The 23,618-nt window shown below is 41.6% G+C and overlaps 1 protein-coding gene across 3 annotated transcripts in view; it reads right to left on the bottom strand.

Annotated features, from left to right (window-relative positions):
- Nucleotides 1-23,618, bottom strand: part of RAB3GAP2 (RAB3 GTPase activating non-catalytic protein subunit 2) — a 695,385-nt gene that overhangs the window by 300,019 nt on the left and 371,748 nt on the right. For all 3 annotated transcript variants that reach the window (XM_069233869.1, XM_069233867.1, XM_069233868.1), the window contains one exon: nucleotides 21,689-21,771. In XM_069233869.1, coding sequence (XP_069089970.1) covers nucleotides 21,689-21,771 — 83 coding nt within the window. The remainder of the gene's footprint in view (nucleotides 1-21,688; nucleotides 21,772-23,618) is intronic.

Here is a 23,618-nt window from a genome sequence, read left to right as displayed (position 1 = left end):
AGCTAGGTGTTTTTTTCCAAATGTATGTTCTAAATTGTTTTCCTGCATGAAGTCCCACATGCTAATGCCAATATGGGTTAGGTGAGGGTCCTATTCTGAGACGTTGACATATACAGAGACAAACAATTGACGGACTGATTTGCTGAACTCTGCTATTAATGTTGTCATATTCTTCTTTGATGTCTTATGCTGAAGCATTAGAACTTATGTGTATGTTTTCGCAAGTTCTGATTAGAATATGTTATTGGTGGTCACTAATGAATTAATCCTGAGTTGATTGAATAAAGTTTGAATTAACCTCATGAATTAGTATTGTAACTAATAGGGAAATAAAATTGTTAAAACGTATATTGAGTTGTGGTTATTCATGAAATGTTGACACTATTGACTGATGATTAATGTGTATTGATTATTGATAAATATTGGTTACTACATGGCGAGGATACTCCATGCAAATCAAAAGGTTCATCGGCCTATAGGCGTCCCCTTGTGAGTTTACTTACTAAGGACCAGGCGCGCAAGCAGTTTTTGGTAGCAGCTTGATGGTTTGTTTCCTTGGAGAACTAGTTATGTGGTGCCTGATGGTTATGGTGCTAGTTTGAGTTAGAGTTAGTTGTTCATTACTATTGTGATTTGAATTTTATTTTCGTAATGGCAATTGTAGCAAGAATGATGTCCCCTTAAACCAAGAAATGACTTTCCCAGATTCCGGATCCCGCTAGTAAAGTTGGGTATGTTCTCGGCATTCTAGTGATAGTGTGAAGGTGGTAGGTTGTGCTTGCAAAGGCTAATGCAGATTGCAGGTTTACTGTGACATATGAGAGGTAAAGTAGGGAGTCTCTGTACTTTAGTTGAGGTTTAGTGGGAGTGTGTGTACTCAGCAGTATGAGAGTAGGGAAGTCATCTAACTTCATATGTGTGTGGCGCTTTGTGCTAAAAAATTGCCCACGTCGTTGTTGGTGATGTGCGGATCCTGCGTAGTCTAAGACTCCGGAGTATATTGACAAGTGTAGGAGACACTTGGTTATATGTTGTAATCTGTCTGGTTAAGTAGGTTGATCAGGCATGGTCAACAAGTCAGTGTGTAAGTTAAGTGAGTAAGAAACATTTTCGACTGAGATCTGGCGAGTCCTATGTGCAACAGGACAGACCCCTTGATCAGTTGAGAGTGAAATTTGCAGGTCGAATTTTACTTGTGAATGTGGGAGACTGAGAAAGAGGAATAGCTGCATGAGCGATAGGGCCATCAGTGAAAATCCGTAAGGTCTCTGAAGCGATTGTGTAACTTCCTGTATTAAACCAGAAGGTTTGTTTTGGTTACTGCTCACAATAATTTTGCATTAGTTCCGTGTGAGATGGAAGATCGGGAGGACAAGCCGCAAGACTTTGTCAGCTGCAATGTCTGAGTGTGATGTCAGAGTGAGCCGCGCTGGGATAGGTTGGTTAGTAAGAAGAGTCGCAAGCGGATTGGCAGCCTTCCGTAAGAGACAATTGGTTGAGAAAGCGGGTGAAGGGAATCTTGAGAGTAAAAGTAATTTCCTTATTTGAATCTAATACACAAGAGATAGAAAAAAAAGGTTTTCAAAGCCTTTAGGAGTGCAATGAAGGGCGATACATAAATTAAGGCAACAGTGGGGGAGCCTACCCCACCGGAAAATTCTCCGACATTTATTGTGATGGAGGAGCGAGGTGTCGCGCCATGTCTTTGGTTAAGGCAGTGGTGCAAATTGACAGAGAAACAGGGAGCTTTAGTGTTTCCAGAGCATGGAACGTTTAATTTGAGAATTTTGGATCAGTTGGGAATGACACTGTATGAGACGAAGCCACTTCCGAGACCGGCAGAGTTTGAGGCATTAGTGGTTTGTGAGCTCATAGCGAGACAGCAGCAGGAAATCAAATTCCATAGGAGAATAAGGAAGGTAGAGAGTCCCTAGCAGAAGAAAGATGGGATTGGGAACAAAAGAGATGGAGAACAGCGACATTGCAGGGTGTAAAGTTGTTTCCTGCTATCACAGAGGAAGATGAGTCAGATGGGGAAGAGGATACCAGCAAGAGTAATAAGAGTTTGTCAGGGGGTAAGAAGAAGAAAAAGACTTAAGTGAAAGAAAAGAATCAGATGTTGAAGATCTTATTACTCAGGTGCTGAGAGATCGACCTCCACCATATGCGGTGCATGAAGGGGGTCCAAGTACTAGTTCTGCCACAACTGCCCCAGCTCAAGTGCCGGGATCAGTGGGACCAGACCAGACAGATCGTGGACAGGTACAAGGGATAGTGCAGAGTACTCCTAATGCAGTGACTGCTTTGGTGATCCAGGCGCAGATGCACCAGCACAGAGAATTTATCCAGAGGTACCAATTCTTCCGACAACTTCGAACCTAGTGGTTCCTACGGAGCAGGTGATTCTGAGTCCGATACTAATTCAAACTGAGCCGACTCCAATGTTGTTACCTAAGGCACAGCCACAGGGTTTCCAGAAGTTCACACCAATGACAGGGACAGTCAGATGTGACACCAGTGAGTATGGGAGTAGCCCTTCCACAAAATGCGGGTGTCAGAGCAGCACCAGATGCAATATCATTGCCAATTATTGTTGGTCCAGCTGTACCATTGTTTGCGTAAAAGAAGTCGATTTCAGGAAAACAGGGTGAAATGTCACAGAGCCTCGTGAGGAGGGGGGTGAGAGACCATGTGCAGGTAATATCACCTATGGATCAGACTTTTGATGGGTTTAGACCATTAATGGATCTGAGCTCACTTGTTGCGCTTCCAGATGCTGTAAATGGTCCGAGTGTAAGTCAGAGCTTGAAGCTTTTGACGCTGCAAACTCCAGGAACAGAGGTACAACAGGTGCCATTGCTGAATGCAAGTAATGTTTCATTACAGGGATTGACAGCACAGCAGTTAAATGAGTGGTTAGACAGTCTGAATTCTCCTCGAAATACATCTAAGCGTGAAGAGCAGATTGATCGTGTAAGACTGGCTGCAGAAATAACTGAACTAGTCGAAGGATCAATGGGAGTAAATAGGTTAGAATCCTACACAGAGGAAGAGCTGAGATATTTGTGTCCGAGAATTACGAGAGAAGTGGGCAAGACACATCAGAAACTAAACATGACATAGAAATTGAGAAAACGAAGCATCGGAAACAAAGTTATAGATTAGATTTTAAGGCGAAAGATTTTGAACACATGAGATCAGCAAGGATAAGCGCATCTCAAAGAAATATTGCAGAGTGCTCTGATTTCGGGAGCATTAGAGCAGTGGGAAGGCAGATGGGCAAAGAAGAAGGATAAATGGAAACGAGATTCACAAGAAGGGTCTAAAAGTGTTCAGAAAGAAAAGGACCCAGTAAAATTTTTACCAATGAGGGAAATTCCAGGAGGGCAATTTGTTCATGTTCCCTGGCACAGAAGTGTTATTCTGTCATTCACAAATGATTATCCAAAGTTGAGAGAGAAACCGGTTGAGTAGTTCCAGCAGACAGATAGATTTGTAAAACTTTTGAAATGTCTGTGGGAAGACTTGAATACTCTGTTGGAGATAGTAGTGCCAGCTGATTTGTGGGTTGAGTGCAAGAGGGCAGTGGATTGGCCAATGAGTGAACCAGAAAGGGATAGAGTTGCAGGTGCACCTTCACCCGAAGTGATGAAACATTATTATAAGGTGATTGAATTCCTAAAGACAAGAATTTTGCCTAAAAATATTGATTGGCAGAGAAGTGACAGGACAGTGCAGGAAGTAAAGGAGTCAAAACATACCTACTATGAAAGATTGTTGAAGGCGTTCAAGGAGTACAGTGGTAAAGAAGCAATTGAGCCGAAAGACATGTTGCACTTTGTGTTCAGGTTTGTGGAAGGATTGAGACCTGAAGTAGGTCAGATGATTAAGAGTAATTTGATTTGTTGGCAAGCAAAACCGATTGATGATGTAATGCAGTAGGCAAAATACTGTAGAGATGAGATTGAGTTGAAGCAGAAAAAGTTGAAGGAGAAGGCGATGGTGATGCAAATCAAGGCAGCACAAACAGGAGTGCAGGGAGCTTTAGTGCAACAGATACTGCAGCAGCGGGTAACTGTTATGTTCCAACCTCAGGTGAGAGGTAGGGGTCGGGGAGCCAAGATGAACCGCGGTACGGATTTGAGTACTGTAGTGGTTCAGAATGATGTGCAAGAGATGAAAAAGATGTTTCCATGTCATCTTTGCGGAAATGTGGGACACTGGAAGCGGGAATGTCCACTGATGGTGCAGGATGGTGCTGTTCAGCAAAATGGTGATGTCAATAAATTTCAAACTGTGAAAGTCCCTAGGATGAGAAGACGTAATCCGAATTTTCAGAGTAACATGAATCAAGTGCAGAATTTTCAGCCCATACAGCAGGTGCTAATGCCTTTTGCACAATTGACACAGTTGCAACCAATGCAGCAGCAGGTTCCTATGGTACCTAGACAGCAAATGCAGATACCTCAAGCCCCGATGGAACAGCAATAAATGATGCTTACTCAGCAGGTCAAAGGGCAGAGACAAGACAGAAGTAGTGACACAGTGCACCAATTCCCATTACATAGTGAGAATTAAATAAACGATGAATGGATGAGTGCTAGTTCAGATGAGGAGCCATGTATGCTTGCAGCTTCATTAGAAGTAGATCAACGACGACCCTTCGTGAAAGGAAAGGTGATGGGTCACAGGGTCTAATTTCTAGTGGACACACGAGCTACACACACTACAGTAAGAAGTGCAACTTACCTCTATCAGGCAGAACAGTTCAGGTTGTGGGGGTAGGGAATAAACAGTTGATAAATCCGATCACAGATCCAGTACAGGTTGAGATTGGCAACTTCCAGGGACTGCATAAGTTTGTAGTTTGTGACTCGAGTCCAGTATCCCTACTAGGAAGGGACTTATTGTGCAAAAACAGATGTTCAATTAATTGTTCAACTGCTGGAATAGCAGTTCAGACAATTAGTGACGACGAGTAAGAACAAACTCCTGAAAACTGAGAATGAAATCACTAATGAAGGGTACCCGATGATTGTGTTTTTCCTGATGTTTACTGTGAAAGAATTGCAGGGAACAGTACAAGAGAATGTGTGGGACCTGACAGGTAAAGAAGTGGGCCTAATCAAGGGAGTGGAGCCCGTTAAGGTCACTTTGAAGCCAAATGTAGTGTTCCCGCAGCTTCCACAGTATAACATGGTACAGGATGTTCTGATGAAAGTGGCGCAAATAATTGGAGATTTTCTGAAACAAGGAGTTTTGAAAGAAGTGTTGAGCAGTCCATGTAATTCCCCGATAATGAGCCTAAAGAAGCCTTGTGGGAAAGTGCGCATTGTGCAAGATTTGCGAAAAGTGAATGATATGATGATCAAGTGTTGTCCTGTAGTGCCGAACCCAGCAGTAATATTGTTTCAGATTACATGCGATGCAGAGTGGTTCACAGTGGTTGATTTGTCACAAGCTTTCTTTTCTATGCCTCCTCATGAGGATAGTCAGTTTCTCTTTAGTTTCAAATTCCTAGACAGAGTCTACAGCTGGTGCAGGCTTCCTCAAGGGTACACGGAGTCACCGTCTCTGTTCAATCAGATCTTGAAAAAGAACCTGGAGTCGTTGTTGGAACTACCGTACCAATCGACTCTAGTGCAGTATATTGATGACTTACTGATTGCGTTTAAAACAAGGGATGAGTGTAAGTACGACTCGATTGCCCTGTTGAATCATTTGGGAAAATGTGGGCATAAAGTGTCAACCTTTGAAATTGCAGTAATGCCAGAAGTCAATGAAATATTTGGGGCACCAAACTGAGAAAGGGTCAAGGAGAATTTCTAGAGAAAGGATTACAATGATATTGCAGAGAAGTCCCCCGACTTCACAGAGAGATGTCAGAATGTTTCTGGGAATGGTAGGTTATTGTCAATAGATTACAAATTTTGCTGAGATTGCCAAACAATTGCAACAGCTGACACACAAGGATGTTACAGATCCCATTACACTAGACCAGGATCAGATGAAAGAGTTTACTGAAATTAGAGAGAGTTTGTGCCAAGCACCAGCATTGGGTATGCCTAATTACACGAAACCATTCATATTGTTTTGTCATGAACTTGATCCTTGTTCTTTGTCTGTCTTGACACAGGTCGACGGAGGGGCTTATCGCCCAGTAGCCTATTTTTCAGCTACCTTGGACCCAGTTGCAGCAACCTTGCCAGGTTGTGAGCGTGCAGTTGCCGCCGTTGGTCAAAGCCTTTCTCAATTTGATGGAGTAGTGATGGGATACCCTCTAACAGTAATGGTACCTCACTCTGTTGAGATCTCACTGACAAGGACAAAAAGACAGTATTTCACTGGTGCCAGACTGACAACGTATGAGACGAGCATTCTAGGTGCTCCAAATGTAACACTGAAAAGATGTACAGTGCTGAACTCAGCAACATTACTTCCAAGTGATACTGTTGAAAATGAAAAAGAAGACATTGAGCATGATTGTCTTGAGGTGACTGAGTTGTGCACGAAACACAGACCAGATTTCAGAGATACATGATTGGAAGAAAATGACCAAATTGTCTTTGTTGATGCTCGTGTCGCAGAGATGGTACAGGAACACTGAGAGCAGGATACATCGTGTGCACGATAACAGGTACTTTAGAAGCTTCTTGGCTTCGAGGTGAATATTCTGCACAAGTAGCAGAATTGGTAGCTCTTACTAGAGCGTGCCAGGAATCTGCTAGACTCAGAGTCACTATCTATACCGAAAGCCAATATGGGTTTTAAATTGTTCATGATTTTTGTCAATTGTGGTCAAAAATAGGTTTCCTGACCTCTACTGGTTCACCAGTAAGAAATGGCGACAGAATAAAGGAATTGGTATTTGTAATACAGTTACCTGAAGAAATTGCCGTGGTAAAGTGCAGTGCACATCAAAAGACACAGGACTGTGTCTCACTAGGAAATGGATATGCGGATCAAGACGCAAGGTTTTGCGCATTGAACTGTATATCGTTCAAAGACAAGTGGGAATTGATGTCAGAAGATAATACATGTACAAGTTTTGCATTGAAAGAGATCGATACTTTAGAAGAGTTGAAAAAACTGCAAAATAATGCTGACAAAGAGGAGAAACGACTTTGGTCTAAACTAAAATGTGTCCAAAGGCCTGATGAGATATGGGTTTTTGAGGAGGGTCAGATGGTCCTGCCAAATAGTTTATTGTCACAGACGGCCAGGTATTACCATGGCCAGGCAAACAATGGGAGGGATGCCATGGTTCTGCTGTTCACGATTGACTGGTTCAATCCCAAGTTTAGGCAGGCAGCAGAGGCAGTATGTTATTGCTGTATAATTTGTCAGCAGTTAAATGTGGGAAAAGGAACAGTGGTGAATTTGAGCCACACTGGAACAGCAGGAGGTCCATTTTGCAGAATGCAATTGGATTTCATTGAGATGCCTTTGTGTGGAGGTTTGAAGTACGTGTTGGTGACTGTGTGCATTTTTAATCACTGGATTGAAGCATACCCCACAAGAAGGAATGACAGTCTCACAGTAGCAAAGTTGTTACTTAGGGAGTTGATACCACGTTTCGAGTTTCCGATCTCTTTAGAATCAGATAGAGGAACTCAATTCAACAATGAGGTGATAAAGCTCTTATGTGCAGCACTAAACATCGAGCAAAAGTTGCATTGTAGCTATCGCCCTGAAAATAAGGACTAGTAGAACAGATGAATGGTACCTTGAAATCAAGAATTGCAAAGATGTTTGCAGCCACGAATCTGAAATGGCCAGATGCATTGCCTTTGCTGTTGATGAGAAAATACACCTGACAGGAAGACAAGGCTAACGCCCCATGAGAGCCTCATGGGTAGAGCAATGAGTTTACCAGCAGTTCCAGCCAATGCACTTGTAAATATTATAGATGATATGATGTTGGACTACTGCAAAGGTCTGGCTAATGTGTTTGCTCTTTCTCTCAGCAGGTGCAGACCACCACCCTGCCACCCATCCACGATCCAGGGCACACTCTGAGAGCCGGTGACAGGGTTGTTGTCCGAAAACATGTTCGCAAGACATGTGTAGAGCCACGCTAGAGCGGGCCTTACCAGGTGGTCCTAACGACTATGACAGCTGTGAAGTATGCAGGACTCCCGAACTTGATACACATGAGTCATACGAAGAAACTGGTATGTCCACAGGATCATGAAGAAGTGTTGTTGAGAGCACCAACAACAGCGAACCAGGTTGCCGCACCTGAACCAGAAAAAGAACCAAGAGAGCCTGAACTTGAACAAGAGCTTGTGGAAGATGGTTCTATTATACCTGTAAGAGACGAAAGTGAAGAATTGCAGGAGGGTGCGGAAGAATCAATCTCAACGGATACAGCAGGAGAGCCTAGCGCAGCAGGGGTTCTCCCAAAAGCAGACGGTGCTGAGAAACAGACAGAGCAAGTGCCAGACCAAGAGGGGGAAAGAGTTGAGATGGATCAAAGTGATCCAACTCCTCCTGAGCCTGTTGCAGGTCCATCAAGTGAAAACACCATAGAGAAAGAGAAGGAAAAGCGTCCAGTCCTGAGAAGAATACTGACAGAAGGATTGAGAAAAGGAGATATTTGGCCTGAGTCTCAAGTAGGGAAAAGAAAAGAATTGGTCATAAATGAAACAACAGAAGAAGAATTAGATACCACAAGAAAAGAAGAATTGAGTGAAGGAGAACTAAGTGGCGATCGAAAGTTGAAAAGAAAGAGAATAGCAAGTAGCCGTTACGCAGGTCCTGAATGGGCGAAAACAACTACTAATGAATGACAACACAAGTTTATGACCTTTTGTTTTGATAGAGAGGTTCAGAGTCAGTATTTTGATGTAACATGAAGGTGAACAAGAGGCTGAATTATTGAACTAATCTGAGAAACCTTAAGAGACTATTGGAAATAAACCGGAAGAGACATTGATAACCTGATTAGACATTAAAAACCGGATGTGCCCAGCTGCTAATCGATTTTGATAAACGGAAAGGGTTCCTGAATTTCAGAATGAACTGCGAGAGAGGATTTTTTTTTTTCCTTTTGATTTTTACTGCACTTTATCTAAGAGTTACTTCTGTTTTCTGATTCTTTGCAGATCATGGCTGAGTTGAATAATCAAGGTAGAAATGCCAGGCGGTGTAGATATATGAGTGTTGGATTGGCGATTATGTGTGGGATCTTGTTTATAGTGATGATTGTGGGAATGTCTGTTCTTGATGTGAAAGTAGCCACTCGTTCTTCTGCTTCTGAGACTACTGCACTAACAGCTTTAGAGAAGTTTAAGTTAGATGAAAAATACTTGCATGATTATACTAATGCTCAAGGAGAGCTTTCTTCTAATGTTTTCTATCGCTTGTTGAGTGAATATGTTGAGACGATGGATGCAAGGGATTGTCTTGGGTGTATGCAAATTCCTTCGTCAGTAGAGGAAGGAGTTACATACCATAGTCTTCCGTTAACCTACGGAATAAGCTGTAGTTTGCTACTAACAAGGTCCTATAATCAAGAGTATATACAGTATTTTTACTCTAATTATGATGTAGTGTTTTCGTTTGTTTCTATTATTAGGTATCTGAGTAGAATAGCTAAGGATCATGTTATACTATTAGTTAGAGGATTCTTTGAGCCTACACTAACATTTGGAACCGCATACGGGCACATAAATAAGCTCACATGCTTGCTTACACCTTTTGAAAAGAGCTTTATAGAGCATACTGATGATAGGAGAAAGGCATTAAAAGAAAAACTAGAAAAAGGCTTAGAGAAAAGAACTTATAAGTATGATTATGCTTACACTGCAATTAAAACATAAGGGAAATTAGCATTAGATGCATTGTACATAGGGAAGCTTTGTATACATAGGCCAAAATCACGCACTGACACTTTATTTGTGGGAACGAGTGAATGTAGGCATGTGTTTTTGTTTCAGAGTAAGTGGACCTTTATGTTGAATGATCAGGATCCTGCAATTCCTAGTATCTATTATATTTGTGGACTTAATGCTTATTACCGTCTTCAAAGAGGATGGTATGGGACATGTTATTTGGGAATAGTTTTCCCAAAGATTTATCAGATAGATGATTTGAAGAAGTTTCTGAAATTGACTGAATTACATCATAAGCGACAGAGGAGGAAAACCTCTTCTGCAATTGTGGGAGATATCTTTGGTGCAGTGATTCCTTCACTGGGAGTCATCCTGAATTTGATCAAGATACGAAAGATGTCTACTATTGTGGATAACATGCTGAAAATTTTTACAGGGGCAATACTCCTGATAGATACTGAATTAGCTGCGGATAGAGCTATGATGCTTCAAAATCTCCTTGCTTTAGACATCCTTCTAGCGAAGGATGGGGGAGTCTGTAAAATGATTAACTCTAGGCATTGCTGCTCATCTATCACTAACAATAGTAAGGAGATAAGAGACTTACTCACTAACCTGATTAACTCAAGTAAGGACTTAAAAGAATTGAAGGAACCAGGTGCTTGGGAAAAGGTTGGAAACGGATTTGCTTCAATGGGAAATTGGCTTAGTAACATTTGGAATGGGGTATTAATAAAAATCATAAAGGGAATATTAATTGTAATTGCTTGCATATTAGGATTTTGGGGTTTAGGTAAATTGTGTCAAAATATCAAATTGAGAAGGTCTAAAAACAATCAGAGGAGGGAAGAATGAAACAGGGAAATCATTTATTAAGAAGATTTGAGAAGGAGTCATAACACTGAGGAAATTGAACTATGAAAATGATGATGGTAAAAGTAGTGTGATGACATATTTAGTCATCAGAGGAGGGACTGTTGAAACAGATATGTTAATTAGAAATATTAATGAGTGTTTATGTATTTTGATTAACAAGAAAATGGTAGAAATAATTAAACAGAGAGATAAATGTACACGTTGAAAACGTGCCCACAGAGAGTGGCCACCAAGATTCATGAATTATACTAAAAATGACTAAAAAATATATGAAATGTTGAAAATGCATAATAATAATGTAGTAATATGTCATATTGAGATATATAACTTATGTTTTACATTATATTGTAGAGCTAACTTAGCCGAAGTTGTGGCCTAGTTTTGCCAGACCTCATGCAGAAGCAGAATAATCATGCAATGTAGAGAAAGCTCAACGTGCTTAACTGACCCTGAATTGCTCGTGTAAATAAAGTCTGCTTAGCTAGAATTTTCTGCAATGAACCAACGAACAGGAGGTGAGGGAATCAAATTTGCAACAAGGACTGTGTAGAGCAGAGGAGATGTACTTTCCCAGGACTCGAACAATAGAGACACTGACTGGTGAAGAAAGATGCAACATTTTTGATACCTGATGAGCCGGATGATGAGGACATCGTACAGTGAACCAATCGACAACCTGAGAACGGCATACTGTTAGAATTCATAGATTTGCAAAATTAAAGTTATTGGTTAGGGAAATAACTGGTGATCAACTGACCAATTAGGAATTAGGGGATTGTCTGGACAACTTTGATATAATGTCATGACAGAGGGGGAAAACTTCAGAACCGATGCAGATGGAGAGATGTTAGATGTCAGAGGTTAGACGTGGATGTTCGAAGAGATTCGCGATATTGTCATTGGGCTCTTGCTCTTGAGAGCCTAGTGCGTTGCTGATCGATTATGACCTGAAGACGAAGACTGACTTTGTGGCTGACGCATTCTGTGGATAAGTAGCTACGACAATGTGACTGATTAACTTTTGTGCCTTTTCTTTCTAGGTACCAACTGCGCTGTCTAAATAGTTTTTCTCTTAGCTAGATGTTTTTTCCAAATGTATGTTCTAAATTGTCTTCCTGCATGAAGTCCCACATGCTAATGCCAATCTGGGTTAGGTGAGGGGCCTATTCTGAAACGTTGACATATACAGAGACAAATGATTGATGGACTGATTTGCTGAACTCTGCTATTAAAGTTGACATATCCCTCTTTGATGTCTTATGCTGAAGCATTAGAACGTATGTTTTCACAAGTTCTGATTAGATTATGTAATTGGTGGTCACTAATGAATTAATCCTGAGTTGATTGAATACATTTTGAATTAACCTCATGAATTAGTATTGTATAGGGAAATAAAATTGTTAGAAGGTATACTGAGTTGTGGTTATTCATGAAATGTTTGCACTATTGACTGATGATTAATGTTTTTCTTAGTGGTTATTGATTATTGATGAAAATTGATTACCACATGGCTGGGATACTCCATGCAAATCACAAGGTTCATCGGACTATACGCGTCCCCTTGTAAGTTTACTTACTATGGACCAGGCGCGCAAGCTCTGGCTTTACTAATCTACTCAGCTATTTACATAAAATACAGATTTTATCTTTGCAGTAGGCATATAAACCTTCTGTGCTACTTTATGGCATCAAAACTGCCACTAGACAAAAATCAGATCCTTTTATTGCTGCCTAAAAGCTACTGTTGAAAGTATGTGCATTGCTGTGAAGACGCAAGCTGCAACTGCAAGAGAACTGGTGGCGAATATATCATTTTTATAAGTGGGTGTGGTTTTCCTGGAGGCCAGTCGCAGCCCCCAGGGAAACCACACACACGTTGACAAAAGTGATCAATATATATATATATATATATATATATATATATATATATATATATATATATATATATATATATATGGAAAATGTCACTTACCCAGTGTACATCTGTTCGTGGCATTAGTCGCTGCAGATTCACATGCTGTGCACATCCCGCCATCTGGTGTTGGGCTCGGAGTGTTACAAGTTGTTTTTCTTCGAAGAAGTCTTTTCGAGTCACGAGACCGAGGGACTCCTCCCATTTCGACTCCATTGCGCATGGGCGTCGACTCCATCTTAGATTGTTTTCCCCGCAGAGGGTGAGGTAGGAGTTGTGTATGCTAGTAATAGTGCCCATGAAATGGAGTGAATGCGTATGTACATAATGAAGTTTTAAGTAATATATTTACAAATGTACAAATGTTTAAGATCTACTTCTAAACGGCTACAGGCTCCTGGGGAGGCGGGTGGGCGCATGTGAATCTGCAGCGACTAATGCCACGAACAGATGTACACTGGGTAAGTGACATTTTCCGTTCGATGGCATGTGTAGCTGCAGATACACATGCTGTGCATAGACTAATAAGCAGTTATCTCCCCAAAAAGCGGTGGTTCAGCCTGCAGGAGTTGAAGTAGTTTGAAATAATGTTCTTAGTACAGCTTGACCTACTGTTGCCTGTTGTGCAGTTAACACATCACACAGTAGTGCTTGGTAAATGTATGAGGCGTAGACCATGTTGCTGCCTTACATATTTCGTTCATTGGAATATTTCCTAGAAAGGCCATGGTAGCACCTTTCTTTCTGGTTGAGTGTGCCTTTGGTGTAATAGGCAGTTCTCTTTTAGCTTTAAGATAGCAGGTTTGAATGCACTTAACTATCCATCTAGCAATGCCTTGTTTTGAAATAGGATTTCCTGTATGAGGTTTTTGAAAGGCGACAAATAGTTGTTTTGTCTTTCGAATTAGTTTTGTTCTGTCAATGTAGTACATTAGTGCTCTTTTGATGTCTAATGTATGTAGTGCTCTTTCAGCTACCGAATCTGGCTGTGGGAAGAACACTGGTAATTCTACCGTTTGATTCAAATGGAACGGTGAGATTACTTTTGGTAAAAATTTAGGATTGGTCCGTAGAACAACTTTTTTTTTGTGTATTTGAAGAAATGGTTCCTGAATGGTAAATGCTTGAATCTCACTCACTCTTCTTAGAGATGTGATGGCAATTAAAAATGCAACTTTCCACGTTAAGTATTGCATTTCACAAGAGTGCATGGGCTCAAAAGGTGGACCCATGAGTCGTGTTAAGACAATGTTGAGGTTCCATGAAGGAACTGGTGGTGTTCTTGGTGGTATAATTCTCTTTAGGCCTTCCATAAATGCTTTTATGACTGGTATCCTAAATAATGAAGTTGAGTGCGTAATTTGCAGGTAAGCTGAAATTGCCGTAAGATGTATTTTAATGGAAGAGAAAGCTAGTTTAGATTTTGTAAATGTAGTAAGTATCCTACTATCTCTTTTGCAGATGTGTGTAAAGGTTGAATTTGATTATTATGGCAGTAATAAACAAATCTTTTCCACTTAATTGCATAACAGTGTCTAGTGGTAGGTTTTCTAGCCTGTTTTATGACCTCCATACATTCCTGTGTGAGGTCTAAGTGCCTGAATTCTAGGATTTCAGGAGCCAAATTGCTAGATTCAGCGATGCTTGATTTGGATGTCAGATCTGTTGTTTGTGTTGTGTTAACAGATCTGGTCTGTTTGGCAGTTTGATATGAGGTACTACTGAAATGTCTAGTAGTGTTGTGTACCACGGTTGCCTTGCCCATGTTGGTGCTATTAGTATGAGTTTGAGTTTGTTTTGACTCAACTTGTTTACTAGATATGGAAGAAGTGGGAGAGGGGGAAAAGCGTATGCAAATATCCCTGACCAGTTCATCCATAGTGCATTGCCCTGAGACTGATGTTGTGGGTACCTGGATGCGAAGTTTTGGCATTTTGAGTTTTCTTTTGTTGCAAATAGATCTATTTGTGGCGTTCCCCACATTTTGAAGTAAGTGTTCAGTATTTGGGGGTGAATTTCCCATTCGTGGATCTGTTGGTGATCCCGAGAGAGATTGTTTGCTAACTGATTCTGAATCCCTGGAATAAATTGTGCTATTAGGCGAATGTGGTTGTGAATCGCCCAATGCCATATTTTTTGTGTTAGGAGACACAACTGTGTCGAGTGTGTTCCTCCTTGTTTGTTTAGGTAATACATTGTTGTCATGTTGTCTGTTTTGACAAGAGTGTATTTGTGGGTTAATATGGGTTGAAATGCTTTCAGAGCTAGAAACACCGCTAACAGTTCTAAGTGGTTTATATGAAACTGTTTTTGCTGAATGTTCCATTGTCCTTGGATGCTGTGCTGATTGAGGTGTGCTCCCCACCCTGTCATGGATGCATCTGTTATTACGCACTGTGGCACTGGGTCTTGAAAAGGCCGCCCTTGGTTTAAATTTATACTGTTCCACCATTGAAGCGAGATGTATGTTTGGCGGTCTATCAATACCAGATCTAGAAGTTGACCCTGTGCTTGTGACCACTGTGATGCTAGGCACTGTTGTAAGGGCCGCATGTGCAACCTTGCGTTTGGGACAATGGCTATGCATGAGGACATCATGCCTAGGAGTTTCATTACTAATTTGACCTGTATCATCTGGTTTGGATACATGGCTTGTATTACATTTTGGAATGTTTGGACTCTTTGTGGACTTGGAGTGGCAATCCCCTTTACTGTGTTGATTGTTGCTCCTAGGTATTGCTGTGTTTGACACGGCAGAAGGTGTGACTTTGAGTAATTAATTGAGAAACCTAGTTTGTGTAGGGTTTCTATGACGTAATTTGTGTGTCGTGAACACTGTTTTTGCGTGTTGGTTTTGATTAACCAATCGTCTAGGTACGGGAACACATGTATTTGCTGCCTTCTGATATGTGCAGCTACTACTGCTAGACATTTTGTAAAAACTCTTGGTGCAATTGTTATTCCGAATGGCAACACTTTGAATTGGTAATGTATCCCTTGGAATACAAACCTTAGGTACTTTCTGTGTGAAGGATGTATTGGTATATGGAAATATGCATCCTTTCGATCCAGTGTTGTCATGTAGTCTTGTTGTTTGAGCAGTGGGATTACTTCTTGTAATGTAACCATGTGAAAGTGGTCTGATTTGATGTATGTATTTAATATTCTGAGATCTAGTATAGGTCTTAGAGTTTTGTCTTTTTTGGGTATTAGAAAGTACAGTGAGTAAACTCCTGTGTTTAGTTCTTGTTTTGGTACTAATTCTATTGCGTCTTTTTGGAGCAATGCTTGAACTTCTAATCTTAGAAGATTTATATGTTGTTTCGACATACTGTGTTTTTTCGGTGGGACTGTTGGAGGGAATTCTCGAAATTCTATGCAATAACCATACTGGATAATTGCTAGTACCCAAGTATCTGTTGTTATCTCCTCCCAATGTTTGTAAAATTGGCTTAATCTTCCCCCCACAGGTGTTATGTGATGGGGATGGGTGACTTGTGAGTCACTGCTTATTTTGAGGACTTTTGGGGCTTTGGAATTTTCCTCTACCTCTTTGGAATTGTCCCCCTCTATATTGCCCCCGAAAACTTCCCCGCTGATATTGGCTTTGGTAAGTGGGCCTTGTTTGTGATGTTGTGGTTTCTGTAGGTTGTCCTCGAAACCCTCCCCTAAAAGGTGTTTTGCGAAAGGTGCCTCTGCTCTGCGGGGAGTAGAGTGCGCCCATGGCTTTTGCCGTATCAGTGTCCTTCTTGAGTTTCTCAATAGCAGTGTCGACTTCCGGCCCAAACAACTGCTGTTCATTAAATGGCATATTTAGCACGGCTTGTTGAATTTCTGGCTTGAAACCTGACGTGCGGAGCCATGCGTGCCTTCTTATTGTTATTGCAGTATTTACTGTCCTTGCAGCCGTATCTGCTGCATCCATTGAAGACCGTATCTGATTATTAGAGATACTTTGTCCTTCTTCCACCACTTGTTGTGCTCTTTTTTGGAACTCCTTGGGTAAGTGTTCTATCAAATGTTGCATCTCATCCCAGTGCGCTCTGTCATATCTTGCCAAAAGCGCTTGTGAATTGGCAATGCGCCATTGGTTTGCTGCTTGTGCTGCAACCCTTTTGCCTGCAGCATCAAATTTGCGACTCTCTTTGTCTGGAGGTGGTGCGTCTCCAGAGGTATGAGAGTTTGCTCTCTTACGAGCTGCCCCAACAACTACTGAGTCTGGAGTTAACTGCGTTGTAATATAAACAGGATCTGTTGGCAGTGGCTTGTATTTTTTCTCCACTCTTGGAGTTATGGCTCGGCCTTTAACAGGTGCAAGGTGACGTTATGGAAAGCAGCTGCCCTTGCGATCACCTGTGTGTAAGATGTACTGTCCTCAGGAGGGGACGGCCTGGTAGGGTACGAGTCTGGGCTGTTGTCCGATACTGGAGCATCGTAAAGGTCCCATGCATCGGGATCATCTTGACTCATGGCAGTATGAGTCGGGGAGTGCATCAGTGGAGGAGTTGCTACTGGTGATGTGTGCACTGATGGTGGTGGAGAAGGTGGTGGAGTTGTTTTCTTTGCCACCTTTGCCTGTGGCTCCTTGTCCTTTTCGTGAAAGGCAAGTTTTCTTTTTATCTTAATTGGAGGAATAGTGGTTATCTTCCCTGTGTCTTGATGAATGTGGAGCCTCCTTTGAGTATAGTCTGGCTCTACAGCTTAAAGTTCCTCTCCAAATCTATGTTTTTTCATTTGGGAGGCCAATCCTTGTTCCTCTGTATAGGAACCTGTTTTCGGCTCCGAGGCTGGATGTTTCGGAACCGAAACTTTTTCGGAGGTCTTTTTAGGCTCCGAAGAAACCTTTGTAATTTTCGGCGTGGTGGTGTCTCGATGCCGAATTTGTTCGGTGCCGCTGTGACGGTGCCGAAATTTCTCGGAGCCGATGTCTCGGGTCCGAGATTGCTGTGTGGCGGTATCTCGACCGGAGTCGGATGACTTCGACACCAGCGTGCCCTTTTTCGGTGCCTTGGCTCGGTCACCGCTTGTTTGGGTTAAGCCATGGCGTCCCCTGGGCTTTTGTTGACTTCTCGTGAGTCTTATGTTTCGACGTCTTACTCACGGTTTTCGGCGTTTCTTCGGCCTCGAGCTCTTCCGAGTCCGACTCTTGGATAGAGAAAGCTTCCTCTTCTTCCTCGAAAAGCTCTTGTTCTGTCGGCGTCAACGCCATCTGCAGTCTTCTGGCTCTTCGGTCTCTTAACATCTTTCTGGACCGAAACGCTCGACAGGCCTCACAAGTATTTTCCTTGTGCTCTGGGGACAAGCACAAGTTACAGACCAGATGCTGATCCGTATACGGATACTTGTTATGGCATTTTGGACAGAAGCGGAATGGGGTCCGTTCCATCAGCCTTGAATTCACACGTGGCCGGGCCGACCAGGCCCCGACGGGGGATCGAAAAAACCCCGAAGGGCCACTGGAACTCTTCTAAATTCGGTGTCGATCTGTTGTAACTAACCCGATACCGAACGCAAACAATACCGAAGTTTTTTCCGAGATTCTAACTAACTTTCCGACCTGAAACACAGAGCGAAAAGGAACACGTCCGAACCCGATGGCGGAAAAAAAACAATCTAAGATGGAGTCGACGCCCATGCGCAATGGAGTCGAAATGGGAGGAGTCCCTCGGTCTCGTGCTCGAAAAGACTTCTTCGAAGAAAAACAACTTGTAACACACCGAGCCCAACACCAGATGGCGGGATGTGCACAGCATGTGTATCTGCAGCTACACATGCCATCGAACATATATATATATATATATATACACACACACACACATATATATATGGTATTTGGTGGGTATTTGGTGCGATCGCCACGAAAGTGAAATCCCCGGTGTCTAGTGGAGAAACCGGTTCAGGAAGGCCTCGTTTGAAAGGGGAGAATCTCCCCTTCCAAACGAGGCCTTCCCGAACGTCGGGGAGGCTCGTTTTCCCCACCGGAGGAGGAAGCGCCTGTTTTTAGGTGGGGAAAACAAACAGTGACGTCAGCACGCTGTGCTGACGTCACAGAGGGGTGGGTGGGGGCAGACACAGATGATCTTCCATGTCTCCTGGGTTGGTTTTAATTTTGAAAAAATCCTCCAATGCGACAGCAGAGGATTTTTTTTAACCCCCTCCCTGGTGTCGGCCACTGGTTGTGACCCCCACCAGGGATGACCCGTGTCAGTGGCCGACGCCCGCACAGTTGAGGTTAATTCCTTCTCTAAAGATAAACAAAGAGAACGATAGAAAGCCAATTAAAAAAGCTGAAAAGGAATGGTGATTCCTCTACGGGAATCAGAAGATGAATGACTATACTGTGCCGGTACAGCAACTGAAGATAATGTCATTTTAGTAGCAGTATTTCAACCCTAACCAATTGAGAACTAAGCTTATAATTTAATACATTTTTTTCTTTCTCTACTATGGGATCTTCATTGAAAAGAATAACAATACTGCCCCCAACTCACAATAGAAAGATGGTGGAAGAAACAAAGAAATAATTTACAAAAATTAAAGATCTGAGCAGTTAGCCATAGATGAGAGGGATAAATGTTTCACCAACAGGGGTGTATCACCTACAAACTCAAGAACTACCATATTTTCTGATAAACATGTGGTTTGATTTTTAGGTGGACCCTCTCTAGACTTCTCTAATGGGATCATTTTAAAAAGTACATTTGTGGGAGCCTTTACCCACGCAGGATAAGCACTTGGGTACCTAGGAATTTCTGATTCATTTTTTTGTGGCAAATGTTGCTAAACTAGAAGGAACGGACCCACAATTAAAATGTTCTTTAAATATTGGGATGCTTTTTGTTTTCTCTGGGTGATTAAAGTTTTCGTTCTTTTTAAATGGAAGTAGCCACTATTTATCTGTGATCCATCTTCTATACTGAATGTATTATAGAAATAAGGTTGTGAACAAGAGATTGTAGATTATCCTATGTAATTAAATCTCGACAAAGAGGCACCAGTAAACAACAAGGTAGTCTGGAATCAACTGATTATGAGAGGAATATCATTCCACGTCAGAACCCTTGACCCAGTTTCCATTACCAAATATAACATTTTCATCACCTTCAATGCAATATACCCATTTGTGTTTCATCTGTCAATCCTGCTGTAAAGCATAGTACTCTAGGATAGCTTCAGGAATTATAGCTCTGTGCTAAAACTATTTCATAATCCTGGCACCTGATCTGCAATGCATATCTCATGGCTGTGTGTGAAGGCCTATCAACTATCATGTTTAAAGCACAGTTGAAACACCTATCACCAAGAGATCACACTCCTCTTTTATATTCACTTCCTGTGTGAACAGTTCACAGGAGAGAGTCAAAATTGAGACCATATACTGCTACCAAATACAGCATATAAAATATAGAAAAATGAATATATGACTAATAGCAGCTCTTTAAACTGAGTACATCTGCATTTACCCCATAAGAGAACCTACTAGAATGTGCAATGGTCATTAGCCAATGGGCTCTCTGAAAACACCACTCTTTCACTTTTGCATGCCTGTAGACAGGAGACTGCCTCTTTGACAGCATGAACTCTACTCGGAAAAGTAAAACATAAGTTTTGGTAGGGTCTAGTAAATTAGACATGTAAGAAATCAGATTTAGTGGACAGGGTTATGTGGTCTTATGTAGCGTATAGCAAGTCGAAGACATCAGCATGAGGACCTGAGTAGAAATCCAGTTATTCATTGCTGTAACTTGACAGCAGCAACAATGAAACCTGTTATTCACTACTGTGAGATTGTAGACTAAAATAGGTGCTTCTCTGGTCTTTGTATCCTCTCTTGGGACTCCAGAAATCCAAGGAAAGAGGTAGAGGGAGTGGTAATGATCTGTTAGATCACCCTGGTTTGGAGAGAGCTGAGGGAGATGATGGAATGGCATATGATTTTTTAATGTTCTCTTTGAATCTGCTCCCTCAAGTCTCTACAGATCTGAAAGAAGAAAATGAGCTGGTAATGATGCTGCAACATCACCATCTTGTCTACTGATGGTAGGACTTACTCAGGATCACAGTTAGCAAGATCTTTTTTCACTGTGCCAGTGGCACACACAGTGCCAGACTGTTATCCACCTCGGTGTTCCAGTGTCAGAATAGACAACTCAAGCTTTGCTCCTATTATATATGTCGTCACTTGGAGCCACTTGGTGGAAAGCAAGTCAGTTACTAGTTACCCACTGGAAATTCAATATGTTGTTAAGGGTGTCTAGCAGAGTAGGGATACTAAGTAGGGACACAAAGGAATATCTATCCAATAAAGAGATGGGAGACAGCAGAACTGGTAAAACATGAAAAAGAGCAATAAGGTCAAAAAGTAGAGTTTTGAATTTGGCAATGATGCCCATTTATCAGGCATCTTGAAAACAAGTGGGAAAATTAAAGGCCATCCTATGTAGTGTACTTTCTGCTCTAGGCCAGATTACAGAAGTTATTGATAGTTGTCATTTTATAGTGTACAAGGTTTTTTGCTTTCTGTTCATGACCAAGTGGAGCTTCAGATAGTTACTCTTTACACAGATAGTGACAACTACCACACATATTGTACGGAAAACACTAGACGATGCCAATGTAATTTAGCTTGGCATTACACGTTATGCTTTGTGGCATGCAGCTTGACTCCTAGTCTGTCACCCTGCAAAGCACTTACGACCCCAAACACAGAGGATTCAGCAATTGTTGTTCAGAGGATCCAGCTTAAAGTCCCACTGTCTTGCAGTGTATTGTGATTGGTATGCAATTTCATAACTTATATCTGGACAAGAGCGAAACCCATCCAAAACTCTATTGCAGGATGCAGCACTCTATCTTCTTCAGGAGAGTTGTATAGGTTTGTCCCTCAAAAGTATTTTTTTTCCTTGAAAAGATTAGTTTAGTGCCCTTTTCAAATTCTGGGGAGATCACTGAAATTCTGCAATACTGATTAAATAAACCTAAATTATTGCAAGGGTGTTTACTATAACTACGAGTTATACATTTTAAAGTCATGGACAATGTTGAAAGGAATCTTAACAATTACCTTGTGTCTGACTTTTTGATTTCAGTAAAGCAGAGAGCTTCTTCATTAAATGCATATCCTTAGCTCTCTCACTCTTCTTATCACTGTGAAAAAAAGACTGGGATTAATTATTCTTTTAGATACGCACAATGGACTATTCAGGTATATTCATATTTGTTTTTGTATTAATATGCTGTAGATTCACAAACTCTGCATACACGTGTCATCTAGTGTTGGGCCTAGAGTTCTGCAACTTGTTTTTCTTCAAAGACAAGATCTATTGGAATTCCTTAGTTAGTCCAGAATGCACCAGCACACGTGCTCCACCTGAGATTGTTTTCCGCTCAGTGGGTGAGTATTGTAAGTGGAGTGTCAAAGACAGAGTGTGCTGTGCATATTTAAAATGAATAAAATGCATAGAAAACATCCCTGCACATCACGTCTGGTTTTCAGAGAGCAAGATGGGAATATGTTAACCTACAGCACAACAGGCTACAAACAGACAGTTGCAGGGTAAGTAAAAAATTTCCTTCAAAGTATGTGTGGCTGTAGATATACATTCTCCACATAGAATACAAAGCAATCCCTCTCAAAGAAAGTGGATAGCTAGCAGATGATGCATATGTTTGAAATGGTGATGTTAATACTGCTTGTTAACATGCTAAAACGCTTGGTAAAGTAGCAGTCCTGAAGCTTTCCATCAGAAAGAATGTACCTAAATAAGTCAGTATGGCTCCCTTTTACATGTAGAGCGTGCACTTGGAGGCATGAGGAGGGTGGCTTTGCCTTCAGCACAGCAGGTATGGATTCATTTAAGTTTCAACCTGGCAATGCCAGCTTTAGAGATGGCACACCCCTTGTGGGGTTTGAAGGCGGCTAAGGAAAGTTGGTTGGACTTTCTAAATGTTTTAGTTGTATGAATGTAATATATAGTTTAGTTCTATGAATGTAATACAGGAGTGTCCTCTTCACATCAAGTGTTTGAGGGTCCCTTTCAGCTCTAGACTAAGGGGATGAAAAAAGGGTAACTCAGTTAGGTTTATGAGGAACAATGAGACAACCTTAAGCAGAAAGTTAGGTACAAAGCACTAGCCTGTCTATATTAACCTGAATGGATGGTACCTGTATTGTAAGGGCTTGGAGCGCATGAATATGTCTGAGGATGGTGATTGCTGCTAAAAAGGCCACCTTTCAAGACAAGAACTGTAAGTCAAACATGTGCAAAGGCTTGGGAGGAGAGTTTATAAACTATAAGAGGACCACATTAAGATTCCAGACTGCAGCATCAATCTTTTAGGACCCTATATCGGGAGAGGAGAATCCACTGTGGCCTGTAAATAAGCCTTCTTAAACGCAGGCTGTACCACCAGAAAATTGGGAACAATGTGTTCAAGAATATATGGCAGATCTTCTACGGAAGACTTATATTTATTTTCTAACTGGGAGTCACCATTCTGGCTTTTACCAGTTCTTTAAAGGTGCCACTAGTGGATTTTACCATTCCTCTAAGCATAGGAAATTAGCTAATTGACCACTCTGTTTTGGACAATGTTTTCACAAGGAATAGAACTCATCCTCCACAGTATGGCACATTACACATTGGGGTTGGTCAGCTTAATGTACTTCTGCATGATATGAAGTAGTATAATCTTCTGATAATGCCTTAGCAGGATATGGCTAGAGATTAGGGTCACCCTGAGACTCCACTACTAATCCTTCTAAGGATCCTCTCCCTTAGTTAGTATGCTGTCTGCCAGGTGGAGAAGAGTGTGAAGGGTTGAGGTGGAAATGATGTAGAGCTAGTGGCTGCATGTATAACCCTTTTGGGGTCCAGCTTTTTGCCAGTGTGTGTGTGAATAATGGGTTTATTCTGTTGTTAATTGTCCAGGACATCTGCCAGCTCTTTGACGAAGATCAACACCTATGGAAAGTTCGACCTCAGTGTTGGAGG

The sequence above is a fragment of the Pleurodeles waltl genome, chromosome 5 (assembly GCF_031143425.1).
Source record: "Pleurodeles waltl isolate 20211129_DDA chromosome 5, aPleWal1.hap1.20221129, whole genome shotgun sequence".
Classification (NCBI taxonomy): domain Eukaryota; kingdom Metazoa; phylum Chordata; class Amphibia; order Caudata; family Salamandridae; genus Pleurodeles; species Pleurodeles waltl.
Note: the sequence above shows the minus strand (reverse complement) of the source record. Positions and strands in the feature narration are given on the sequence as shown.